Raw genomic sequence first — 12,344 nt, forward strand, 5'->3', positions numbered from 1 at the left:
AGCATCAGGACAGAGTGCACCCACCTCTTGCTACCTGCTACTGTCCCACTCTGGGGCAGGGACGGCACCTCCTCCTCTCTTGTTTCTGTGTCACCCGGGGAATAACATCTCAGGATCCATGGACGTGGAGCCCACATGCACCCGCCATCTCCTCCACACACACTTACACACAGGGTCTCACTGTGTAGCTCAGGCTGGCTGTGGTGAACTTCCCAACTACAGGTGTGGCCACCATGCCCATGCACCTCCTGTCTACCCCACTAACAGCCCCGCCCCGCAGGCTGCCATGTTTTGAGCCCCCTTGTTTTTCTTCTCAAGAGCTGAAGCAGCTGTTGGAGGAGGGCTGCCGTGCCCATCAGGACCCACTGCTGCATCCCCACCTGATCGTGGTCAATATCTCCATCTCCTGTGATCACAATTCTCTTCTCAATCCGGGTCTCAGAAATGCCACCTTTTACAGTCTGTAACCAGAGGAAGAGGCGAAGTGAAAGCCTCAGCCACAGCAGGAAAGAAAAGCAAGGCAGCCCAGAAGATTCTAAAAGCTCTCTTCAAAACGTTTTGTTTCTTTGTTTGTTATTGTGAGAATGTAGCCCAGCTAAGCACCATGATGCTGGTACAACCCAGAACAGCTCCTCACCTTGGACCACTAGACTCTAGTACACCAAACAAAAAGACAGCTCATTATTCACTACAGAAACCCAGAAGGAAGAGTGGCGTCCCTTTTCGTCCTTCTATATTTTTACTTGATTATTTTCAGCTTCAAACTGGGACCTCCTATTTTAAAGCAGTTCACATTATTAATGTCAAAAGAATCTTAAATAATCTCAAGGGGACAAATAAGGAAAGCCAAGATTTAGACACACGAAATAGTTGGTTCACTGTCAGCTCACTGTTGTCTGTGTCTTATGATAAAGTCTGGCCAACATTTTTTCTTGCTTTTTTCTAAATTTCTTACCTATAACAAATTGCAGGTCAGGCGTGGTGGTACACACCTGTAATCCCAGCACCTCTGAGTCTGAGACAGCACTTGTGAGTTCCGGGTCAGCCTGGGCTACACAGTGAGTTTCAGGCTAGTTTGGGTGAGATCTTTGGTGAGATGTCTCGGAAGGAAGGAAGGAAGGAAGGAAGGAAGGAAGGAAGGAAGGAAGGAAGGAAGGAGAGAGAGAGAGAGAGAGAGAGAGAGAGAGAGAGAGAGAGAGAGAAGAAAAGGAAGGGAGGGCCGGCATTTCTTCTAGTGCTACAGTAAACATGGACTGCCTGATTTTCTGTGGATAATTTTGATTTTTGATGTTTTGTCCCCATTGTTTCCTATAAAGCGGTCTGGTGATTTCAGCATTTCAGCTCTAAACTCTGGTTCCCGTGGCCTCAAGATGCAACAACAACAAAATGATCCATCAGGTCAGAGATCTGGTTTCTGACTCAGATAATATGGTTGTACCATATCAACAATCCCTGTCTTTAAACTGTGTGCCTGTGTGTGTATGCACGCTGAGGGTGGCACCCACAGCCTGTGCATGGTAGGAGGTGCTCTCCCACTGAACTATACCCTATCCCAAGCTGACATGGAGACTTCACCCACAGCAAGATGGACAGATGTGGAATGAGAATGACTGTGTGTGGCTTTCCCAGGTGTATTCCGGGGAAGGTCTCGGGTCTTTCCACCTGGGATGGAGCCGAGAGCCTTTGCCTATGTTGGTCCCCTCCATCTAGGGTGTAGGAGCTAGCTGAGCACGCCACTGGAAGCTGGTACCTTGGTAATCTGCGTCGTGGTTGTGCTGCTTGTGGTCTCAGATGTGATGGTCTGAGCGGTCAGCAAGACTCCAGGGTCTAAGTCCCCATTGCTGTCCTCAGTCTGCAAAAGCAAGTACAGGTCATCAGGCCCCTAGGAGGCCTTGGGATGAGACCCCCAGGCGCAACGTGGCTCTTCAGCTGTACACCCTGCTTCAAATATCTACTTCCCTCTCGGTGACCTCTCAACTAATAAGCAGAACCAGTCTCCTGGGAACAGGCTCCTTCTTAGCAAGTTGATGAGTGGAGCTGGAGAGGTGACTCCTGCTCTGCGGAGGACCTAGGTGGGATAGGGCTTTCCTTCCTTAGCACCTACACGGCAGTTCACCACCCTCTGTAACTCCAATTCCAGGAGGTCCAACACCTCTTCGGCCCCCATGGGCACCCAGCACACGTGTGGTACACAGACATACATGGAGACAGAACACCCATACACATTAAAAATAAAAACTGAAGCTAGGTGTGGTGGCACACAACTTTAATCCCAGCACTCAGGAGGCAGAAGTAGGTGGATCACTGTGAGTTCGAGACCAGCCTGGTCTACAGAGTGAGTTTCAGAACAGACAAGAGTTACATAGTGAGACCCTGTCTCAAAACAAACAAAAAGTTGAATGAAGACAGGTGTGGTGGCGCACGCCTTTGATCCCAGCACTTGGGAGGCAGAGGCAGGCGGATCATTGAGTCTGAGGCCAGCCTGGGCTATAATTTCACTAAGATGCTGAAGAATACACGTTCCTCACAGTAGTTCAGTAACTGGAGTGGGTCTGAAAGAGGCAGGAGTGTGGCACAGCTTCAAGAGTGGCTCCAGGCTGCACAGGGGCGACATTGCAGTTTACAAAGGCCGTTCAAGCATCTTGAGTAAAGCTGTGCTATGACAGCGACAGAAAGGACAGCGCAGAACCAGTCACACGCTCCGGTGAGAAACCTCGGACTTGAAACCACCGAGGCTGAGGTGCGTAGGGTAAAAGGGCCAGCCAAAGAAACCCACCCTGGCCCTGAAACCAGAGCTAGTGAAAGAAATCTACCCTGCCCCCAAGGCCCAAGCCAGTGAGAGAAACACTGAAACCAGAACCAAAGACACACACCCTGACTCTGAAACCAGTGCCAAAGAAAGACACTTTGGCCCTGGAATCAGAGCCAGTGAAAGAAATAGCCCTGGCCCTTAAAGATTCTGACATCTCCACACTACTACATCGCACACCAATATTCCAGCACTCCAACTATCCACATCACAGCATTCTGTAGTGATCATCAAAATTTCTTTCCGTCCTAAATACAATTAGAAGACTAAGTATATGACCAAACATATACAAGGTGCAGGAGAGCTCCATCACAGAACGAAACTGGAAAAACTGTTTAAAGGACCAAAGACTCCCACACTAGCCACTGAGAGAACAGGTTCCACCTCCAGGAACTGAGCAAATGGAGCAGAAAGTGTCCACTCACGCACAATAGGCTTCAGCGATATTTCTGACAAAAACTATGACTGTAAGGGCTCCTCCTGTTGGGAGGGACTTAAATTACTTTAAATGCCAGGCTACGCAACTAATCTACATAGGAATCAAACAAGGTCTAAGGCTGCTTATTATGATTAGCTAAGAAATGGCATTAGCAAGAAACTAAAGAGATGTTGACAGGGGCCAGTGACAAATGTTATCAACAGGTATGTTGGGCAGTCAGAGCCGCACAGGCCTCCGTGACCAAGATAGACGAAAACTGGATGAAGACAGAGTTTACCTAAGGCGAGTGCTTTCTAGATAGCAGCCTGGAAACACTGGGCACTGGTGCTAGGGGGCTCAGAGAACTGGACTATTTTCATACAGGTACTCCACCAAACATGCAGTAGATCACTCCTCCTCCTCTATATGTAAGTCACCAGAATAAACAGGTTCTGTCAATTCTCCTGCCTCAGCTCCTGAATAATGGAGTCTGCAGGTATGGAACACCGTGACTGGCTTTATTTCATTTATGAGCAGGACCACATTTAATCCAGACAAACAAACTCTGAGGTTCTGGGGGAGGGGAGGAGGGTTAGGAAGGAGCAGAATCCCTGAAGGAGGCTGGCTTCCTCTCCACCAGAGGGAACACGCCCAGGAGACCAGACAGAGTCCCGAGCATACTCCCTCACACCAATGCAGTGTTCACTAGCCTACTAACACCTTCTTCTGCTGAGGCCATCTATCTACGGAAGATCCAGACCTGACACATGCTCTTTACACTCCTACTATGTGTCAAGCACACTGTGCAAATGTTACCTCACAACATCTCTCAATACCTGAGGTAGAGACTATTATATTCTCTGTGCAGTTAGGAAAATTGAGCTCCAAGGAGGTTCATTTGTCCAAGGTTCTGTAGCTGATAAGTGTTCAAATGGCATAGAAGGGGAAAGAAACTTCTGTTTGAAGACTAGAATTTGGGATTTGGCACAGTCAACACCCAGCTGTGGAATCTCAACTTACTTCCCAGATTCCAAGTAGTTTAGGCTGGCTTCAAGCTATCCAGGTAGCCATGGCTGGGAATTGAACCTGGGTCCTCTGGAACCAGAGAGATGGCCTCTTAACCACTGAGCCATCTTCTCCAGCCCAGGTTCCAGTAAATTTTCAATGTATATGCTACGAAGTTTTAAAACCTGAACATAAAGTTTAAATGGTGTGCAGTCAGCCTCCCTCCCATCTCCATGGCAGGGACAATGTAAAGGACTCATTCCTCTGAATATGCAAGCCGTTCCCTTTCACATCCTCAGGCTAACGGTGTGTACAATCATGAAGCAATTTTTCTTTCCTTCCTCTCGGTCCTCTCCCCTGCCAAGGCCCACTTGATAGCCTTTTTCTGTCTCTCTTGACTGACAGGCTTTCCTCTTCTCATTTCTGAAGGCTACACTTACTTCTGTTCTTAGAATCATCTCTCCAGATCTGGTCATAATCTTGTCTTTAGGCCTGTCCCTACTTTAACACAGTCAACACGCAGCTTTAGGAATCCTCTTTAAAAGGCCATTGCTTTAATGATGCTACTTTATCATCTACCACTGAAAACCTCAAAGCAACTTGTCCCTCATCAAATGAAAGCCCACACTCTAAAGCACAAAGAGAGTGGGAGAGCACACAACACTGACCATCTGTAGAGGTGCGGGCACTGGGCAGACACCATCGCACCTAAACTTCCTCCAAATCTTGCAGTAGCCGGTCATCCTATCCCCAGGGTAGAGCCAGGAAATGGACAGACGGGGACTTGTCTGAGGTTATCAATACCCCTTTGGGGGCATACAGTGTGGTGTCTGACTGCAAGGCACACACTTTACTCTCCAAGCTCCCTAAGGGTGAACCATCCTCCAGCTCATGGTGACGGGAAGACCAACTGAGCCCCTACCACCTAGCTACACCCCAGTTCCTTGAATTACCTATTCACCCCATCTGAGTTTCTGTATAGAACTTGCTAGTGTCTGATGTTTGTGTGGGTTTCCCCCTCCATTTTCATTTTTGGCTGTTGTTAATTTTTCTAGTCAGGGTCTTTCAGGGTAGCCTGGAGGTAGGGAGCTCAAATTCCCAATCACCCTGCCTCCAACTCAAGTGTGGGGATTCCACCTGTGGGTCACTGCATCTGGCTGTTGCTGTGCTCATTGTCAACCCTTCTCTCCTTACTAGAATGTTCCCTATAGAGGGTGGGGACTGTCTACCCTTACATCACTTTGACTTAATACATAAAAGCTCAATAAACAGGTTGTAGAAGTGAATTAAGAGCTCATCCTATAGAGGATTAACTTTTTGCCTTCGTGACTAATTAAAGAGAGAGAGAAAAACTAGCACAACTCTAGCACAATCAAATTACCCAAAACAATAAAGTTCCACTGTAATTAGGAAGTCAAAGATTTAAAAAATTTTGAACCTTCACCATAATATCATGACACAGATACTAACATTGTGGGCCGGGCTGGTCAAGGCTTAATGACTTGCCCAAGACAGGAAACAGGAGCAGAATTGGTGCTCAGGTTTATCTGACTCAAAGCCCATGTTCTTCATCACACTAGAGTAGCTTTCCCAAATGACTGGGGTGGACGGACATATGGAGTCAGACCTATGGTAATTTCATTTGCTCTTGGTGTTGGGGGTGAACTGGGGTTGCACATACACCAGGTAGAATGTTCTTCCACCAAGTTGAAACCCGCAGCCCTGACATTTTGCATTTATTTCCCTTTTAAGATAAATTATTTTGAGAAAGGGTCTCATGTAGCCCAGGCTAGCCTCATACAATATAACTTCAAATGACCCTGAACTCCTGATTCTTCTGTTCCCACATCCAAAGTGCTGGCATCACAGGTGTACACCAGCCATGCCCAGTTTTAACTTTCTAACTTTTAGATGTGTGTATGCACACATGTAGGTGCAGTTGCACACATGTAGAAGTCAGAGGACACCCACAGGTCTCAGTCCTCAGGTGCTTTTCATCTGTCATTTGAAACAGGGTCTTTCACTGACATGTAGGTCAGACTAGTGGGCGCCAGGCTTCCATCTGAAGAATCTGGGGTCTAAAGTCAGGTCCTCCTGCTCCTGAGGCTGTGCTTTACCAACTGAACCATCTTCCCAGCCCAAAGCAGACCCAGGTGTCTGTGGTCCAGGGACTGAACCCAGGTCTTCATGCATGGTGAGTACACTTATCAACTGAGCTGCCCAGATTCCCAGCCTTCACTCCTGCTCACTGGGACGTCCTTAAGTCAGTGATATTCAAAGACCTATCCTAGAAAGCCTGACGTTACGCACAGTAAATGACCATAACCCAGAAGGAAGAAACCATTTGCTGTCTTTTGCCCAGTCTTTGTTCTGAGTATCAGCATCTTACCTGGGCAGCCTCATAGGTGATGGTCTTGGTCTCAGTGTGGACAATAGGAACATCTTTGGTTGGGATTTCACTTTTCACAGCGTTGGCAGTATCTGAGATGGTGACAGTCTGAGTCTTTACCAGAGGAGGCTGTGGACAGCAAAGAAACAGAGTTGGCCAAACCTTCCCACAGGCCTTGGGGAGCTGAACCTCTGACATTGATCTGATCAAAGCGTTAGCTTGAGTCAAGCAAAGGTTGGAGTCACTCTCCAAAGACACGATTCCCAAGAAGCCCTGACAAGGTGTCACATCTTGAGAAGGGTATTAAAAAGCAGCATTACTGTAATTACTTTCATAAGCTTAATGGAAAATTATAACACCAGACAGTTTATAGCCGGTGATATAAAACACTTTAGACCAACCTTCAGAATTTGAATGTACAATATCTGCCAAATAGAAATCCCTTTCATTTGTCCTTGTGACTGTACATTATAATTAAGAAAACCAGGCACATTTCCCTACTAAGTACAAATGTATATGGAGCAGCAGACGCCCTGGAACACATTTCTTGGAATTCATTAACTTCTTTCAAATCAATGTCAGACATTCACTTTGGATTTGCTGAGAAGAAATAGTATTTGGAAAACCAGAAAGAAAACAAAAATCAGTTCTCCCACCACCTGGTGATTAATTTCAGAATTCCAAAAGAATGAACATTAGTGGAATGGCACAGGCCTTCTTGCTTATGTGCTCACCTTTCCCGGGATCCCAATCACCCTAGAACTACCGTTTGATTAAGTGGCCGTTCACCTTAGGAGAGTTAGTGCCCATGATCACGGCATCCCGGGGCGGGGGCAGTGGAAGTGGTGGGCTGCACTGTATAGCAGTCTACATTTTCATTTAAAAATCAAATGTTAGTGAGGAGCAATGGAGCTTTTCTGAGCATGGTCTCAGAACCCTGAAGGCTCCTCCCCGAGGAGTCTCTGTAATTCATCTCTTGCCAGAGCTTGCCCTTGAGAAAGGAAAGAAGAGCATTCTTACACCAGCTCCACGACAGCAAATAGCTGGAGTTTACTCCTCAGTTTTGTTAAGTCGTCAGAAGAGAAAACATGTCTAGTCCGAGTGAGTTCCTCTGTACGGCAGACACTGGAAACTGCAGAGGCCATGGCCTCTACCACCACCACTGCCACCTCCTCCACAGACCAGCTTCCGGCCCTCTCCCAAAGAGTGTCCTTAGACCTGCACCGTCAACTCAGGCACTACCTGGAAACTTCGAATGAGGGTGGGGAACTGGTTACCCACACGAGAGTCAAGAAAGGATCCGCTCTGGGTCTCAAGGGTCTCGGCTGAGGCAACAGGCTCTTCACTACTGTCTGCCCTTTTTCCACCATGTTGTAGCTGGCAGGAAGCTGGAGTCACTGAGAAACTTGAGGCACTGGCCTGTTCCTCCACTCCTGAACACTCCCCACTTGGGCCCGCTGGCATCTCATTAGCATCAAGATAGCCAGCTGCCCCCTGCTCCTTCTCTTCCGCCTCCTGGCTGTTTATGGAGAGGAAGCCAGAACCAAAGCTCTGTGGAGATGCCGGTGGGGAGGTCATCAGGCTCTGACTAGGAACTACGGACTGCTTGGGGCACTCCCATTCAGAGGCAGGGTAGGTGGATGGCCCTTTTGTCACGAGAGCCACCTCCTCTGTGCGAATGCCATTTACACTCTACAAATAAATGAACACACACAAAAGCGAGATATGAGTAAGTGGGGGAAATAAGAGTGAAACTCGGAGAATCAGCAGTGACTTTTAAGAAGTCTCAAACATATTCATGCTCTTATTACCAAGACTCTTAACTCCAAGATGGTCCCAAGACCTGCTATTCATCTATGTATCGGGAGCTGAAGCAGTTTCAACTTTGTCTGGCCCTATTTCCGGACCACTGTTAACAAGATAACAACTTCAATGCACCGCACAGTGTTCTGCACTTCATATGCCTACAGCCCTCAAAACACAGCATGTGCTTTCACACCTGAAGGAGTGACTCTGTCACTCCTACTCACTGCCTCAATTATGCAAAAGACAACGTAACTCGGGAGTTAATCAAAACATGTTCTTGATGAGTTCTCATATCTCCAAACTGTATATATCATATTGGCCCCTAAGAGGAAGCTAAAATTCAGACTCTTGTCAGCAGGGAGACAGGAGTTGAGTCCACAGATGGCTTCAGTCCCAATCCTGATGTCAGGCTCAATAGCAAGAAGGGGAACGAACAGCAGCTGACATGCTTCTTCACAAATGAATGGCACAACACTCCAACCACAGAGTGAGAAAAGTCCAGGAGACAGAGTTCCCTCCTGGCTACATGTTTCTCCTCATGGGGACATGAGATGGGTATGTATACATGTATATGTGCATACACACGTACATATTTAGCTTTTGCTACATCAGTTTTTAAGTTTGTAGCTCTGAAGCAGTCCATCATAAAAAGTTAAGCACTGACATATATAAACTAATCTGAACTTAAAATGCACCATACATTCATTTCACTTGCTAGCTTGACTTTCTAGTAATCTTCAGTGTCACTGACTCTGGTTGCTATGAAGAGATGCTCTTTGGCAGGCCTCAAATCTCAGAAAGACCATTTTACGACTTCACATGCTATGTAGGAACTTAGCAACAGAAAGGGGATCTGTTAAGAAGGTGTTCCAGGGGAAAATATACAACTTGAGCCAGCTGACATATTTCAGTGTCAATCAATCAATCAATCAATCAATCAATCATCTATCTACCTCCCTGTCTACCATTTGTCTATCTAATTATATTTAAAAATCACTGTGCTCTTCTCCTGTAAACCAGCCCATGTTGTGATGAATATAAACTAATGCCCTCTGAAGGCCCTGAACTCTGGATCCACTTCATTCCTGAGCCATCTTCAAACAGGCAACTGACGAGAGAGCATCTGGAACAGGTACACGCTGAATCAGATGAGGACATCTTTCATTAGCTGATTATAAGTATTATATAGGGCATGCAAGAGAACTGAAAGTCTGGAGAATTTAGCTGTCTGTAGATCAGACACAAACTATTCTGGCTAACAGTATATGAATTTCCTCATATTTAAAATGAGACTAACATTTAGCTTCGCTTGTAGAGGTCTTAAGATCAACTACAATAACACCTATGAAAACACTTTGCAATTCTAAGGCACCAACCCACTTCACGTAAGTCAACCAATCAGCAGGGCAGCTACAATGTGCTAGGCCTAGAGAACACAGAACAAATCTGCCATTGCTATGAGCACACTGGACTACTTTCTAACATCCTTATCTCACAAGATTTTGGGTTTTTGTTTTTTTCCCCTCCCTAAAGAGTTGACCAAAAGTAGCTGACAAACTGGCTTTCTCAAGCTGTTCAGCCACCCTAGCTCTGGGAAGGACCAAGCCCATTCACATGCAGATGGCAGCAAACTTCTCTGCATAATTTCCCTACAACTGGAAGGCTGGCTGACCATGACAGCTGAACAAGGGTCAGCTTTGTTGTTGTTGTTGTTTGTAAATGGCCTCACTGTGTACAGGGCTGCCCTCAATTAGTGGTTAATCCTCAAGTGCTGGGATTACAGGCATGCAACACCAGGCCTGGCAAGCCAGGTTTGTGTCAGTCTGCAGAAATGATAGGTGACGTCCGCCATCAACAAGTTATTTGTTAATTAAACGCTGCTTAGGCTAGCACCTCTTTCTGATGCTTTGTTTTGTATGCCCCTGGGCAGCGGTGATGGCTTTCTTTCCACTCTGCAGTCCTGGGAACTAAACTCAGGTCATTAGGCTTGGCAGCAAGTGCTTTTGGCTGCTGAGCCATCTCTAGGCTGGCCCCTTGACTCTAAGTTGTGTACTGCTGAGTAAAATTAAACAGATTGATTTCCCCCCAAAGCAAATATAGAAGAGATCAAAGGTTCAAGCTGTAGAGGAAGTAATGTCAACAATAAACACTCAGAGTACCTCGCATGCATCAGCTGTCATAAAGAGACGACCAGCAACAGTTGGGTTGGTCCACCATGTACTGCACCCTAAGGCCAAGTCAACCTTTCTGGCTGGTGCCACTGTCTGATCTCAGGGGCAATACAGAAAACCACTTACTTGACATCCTCCTGGGCATGAGGAATGTACCATGCCCCAAATTAAACTTCCTCTGTCACTGCCTGGCCCTCTAACCAGCTGCTTCCTTCATATCAGTTTCTATGCTGATAAAGACTAGCACTGTCTAGTAGACCAGGCCGGAGCCCAGAGTCAGCTCCCACGCTTTCTCTACGCTCATTATCATTCTTTAACACTACATTTATTTTACTTAGTATGTATTTATGTGTTTGCGTACAAGTGTATGGATGTGCACATGCATATCCTATACGTGGAAGTCAGAGGATGACTTGTGGGAGCCAATTCTTTCCTTCCACCATGTGGGTCCCAGGAATGGATCTCTGGTGGTCAGGCTTGGCAGTAAGCGCCTTTATTCCCAGAACCACCTCACTAGCCCAAGCCATTTTCATTCGGTAACATTTACTCTACCTAATTGTCTGTTTTCACATTTACACATAGCTTCACTCGAGCTCCACCTGGTTTTTAAGAGTCATAGAAAGGTCTTTCACTGGGATGGAGCTTGCTGATTAGGCTAGGGTGGCTGGTCAGCAAGCCCAGGCATCCCCCTGCCTCCACCACTCCAGTGCTGGGATTTTAAGCACATGCCACCACACCTAGCATTTTTACTTGGTTTCTCACTCTTTTTGGGGGGGGAAGGGGAGGTTTCGAGACAGGGTTTCTCTGTGTAGCTTTGTGCCTTTCCTGGATCTCGCTCTGTAGACCAGGCTGGCCTCAAACTCACAGAGATCCACCTGCCTCTGCCTCCCAAAGGTGTGTGCCACCAACGCCCGGCGGTTTCTCACTCTTGCATGGCAAGTACTTTACCAACTAGATCACCTCCCTAGTCCCTCATTTAATTCTTTACTATCTCACTTTGAGGTAATCATTATCCTTGTATAATAAATGAAGGAATGGAGAGCTTAAGCAAGTTAGAGCTAGGGTTTATTTAGATTTAGCTCTGCTGTGGTTCTGAGGCCCCTCTTCTTCTCACAGCACCAAGTGGCTTTCTGAGTAGGACCAATGCATATGTCTGACTATGCTCAAAAGAATGACCATCACCACAGCCCAAGGAACCTATCTAAGGATCTATTTTAGTGGCTGACATTATATTTTTAAACATAAGACATTTGAAAAGATAGAAGATAAGACTGGCCAGGGGATACAAAGTCTCATGACAAGAGAAACCCATAATCTGGCATCTAATGTCAGTGAAGAATCTTAACTGACAGTGCTGTTGCCTTTGGCCATGACCATCATCAGCACAAGCTACTATATTATATAACACTGCACAACTGCATGAAACCAAATTAGCCTAGAAACTATGAAGGGATCTTGCCAGAAATATGATCTGACATATGGCTGTGTCTGAACCATCCACAGTGAAAGGCAAAATTGAGGCTTTATGTGACTCTGAGGTGTTTGTTGATCTAGCTGTTGCTTATCTGGACTACTGGGAGACTTGTAGGAAGAAGCAGGCTACAATAATAGACCAGATACCTGTACAAGGCACTGTGGCAAGATCCAGCTGGCTTCAAGCACATGATAAGGGCCAGGTGCACACCTCTAATCCCAGCACTTGGTACAGACAGGCAAGTCTCAGTGAGTCAAGGCCAGCCTGGTCTA

At 46.5% G+C, this 12,344-nt stretch overlaps 1 protein-coding gene across 1 annotated transcript in view; it reads right to left on the minus strand.

Annotated features, from left to right (window-relative positions):
• Epb41 (erythrocyte membrane protein band 4.1) overlaps positions 1-12,344 on the minus strand; it is a 161,832-nt gene that overhangs the window by 4,858 nt on the left and 144,630 nt on the right. Inside the window, exons 16-18 of the mRNA XM_059255082.1 lie at positions 6,622-6,750; positions 1,751-1,852; positions 381-461 (exon numbers count right to left, since the gene is read on the minus strand). Coding sequence (XP_059111065.1) covers positions 381-461; positions 1,751-1,852; positions 6,622-6,750 — 312 coding nt within the window. The remainder of the gene's footprint in view (positions 1-380; positions 462-1,750; positions 1,853-6,621; positions 6,751-12,344) is intronic.

The sequence above is a fragment of the Peromyscus eremicus genome, chromosome 2 (genome assembly GCF_949786415.1).
Source record: "Peromyscus eremicus chromosome 2, PerEre_H2_v1, whole genome shotgun sequence".
NCBI classification, from domain to species: domain Eukaryota; kingdom Metazoa; phylum Chordata; class Mammalia; order Rodentia; family Cricetidae; genus Peromyscus; species Peromyscus eremicus.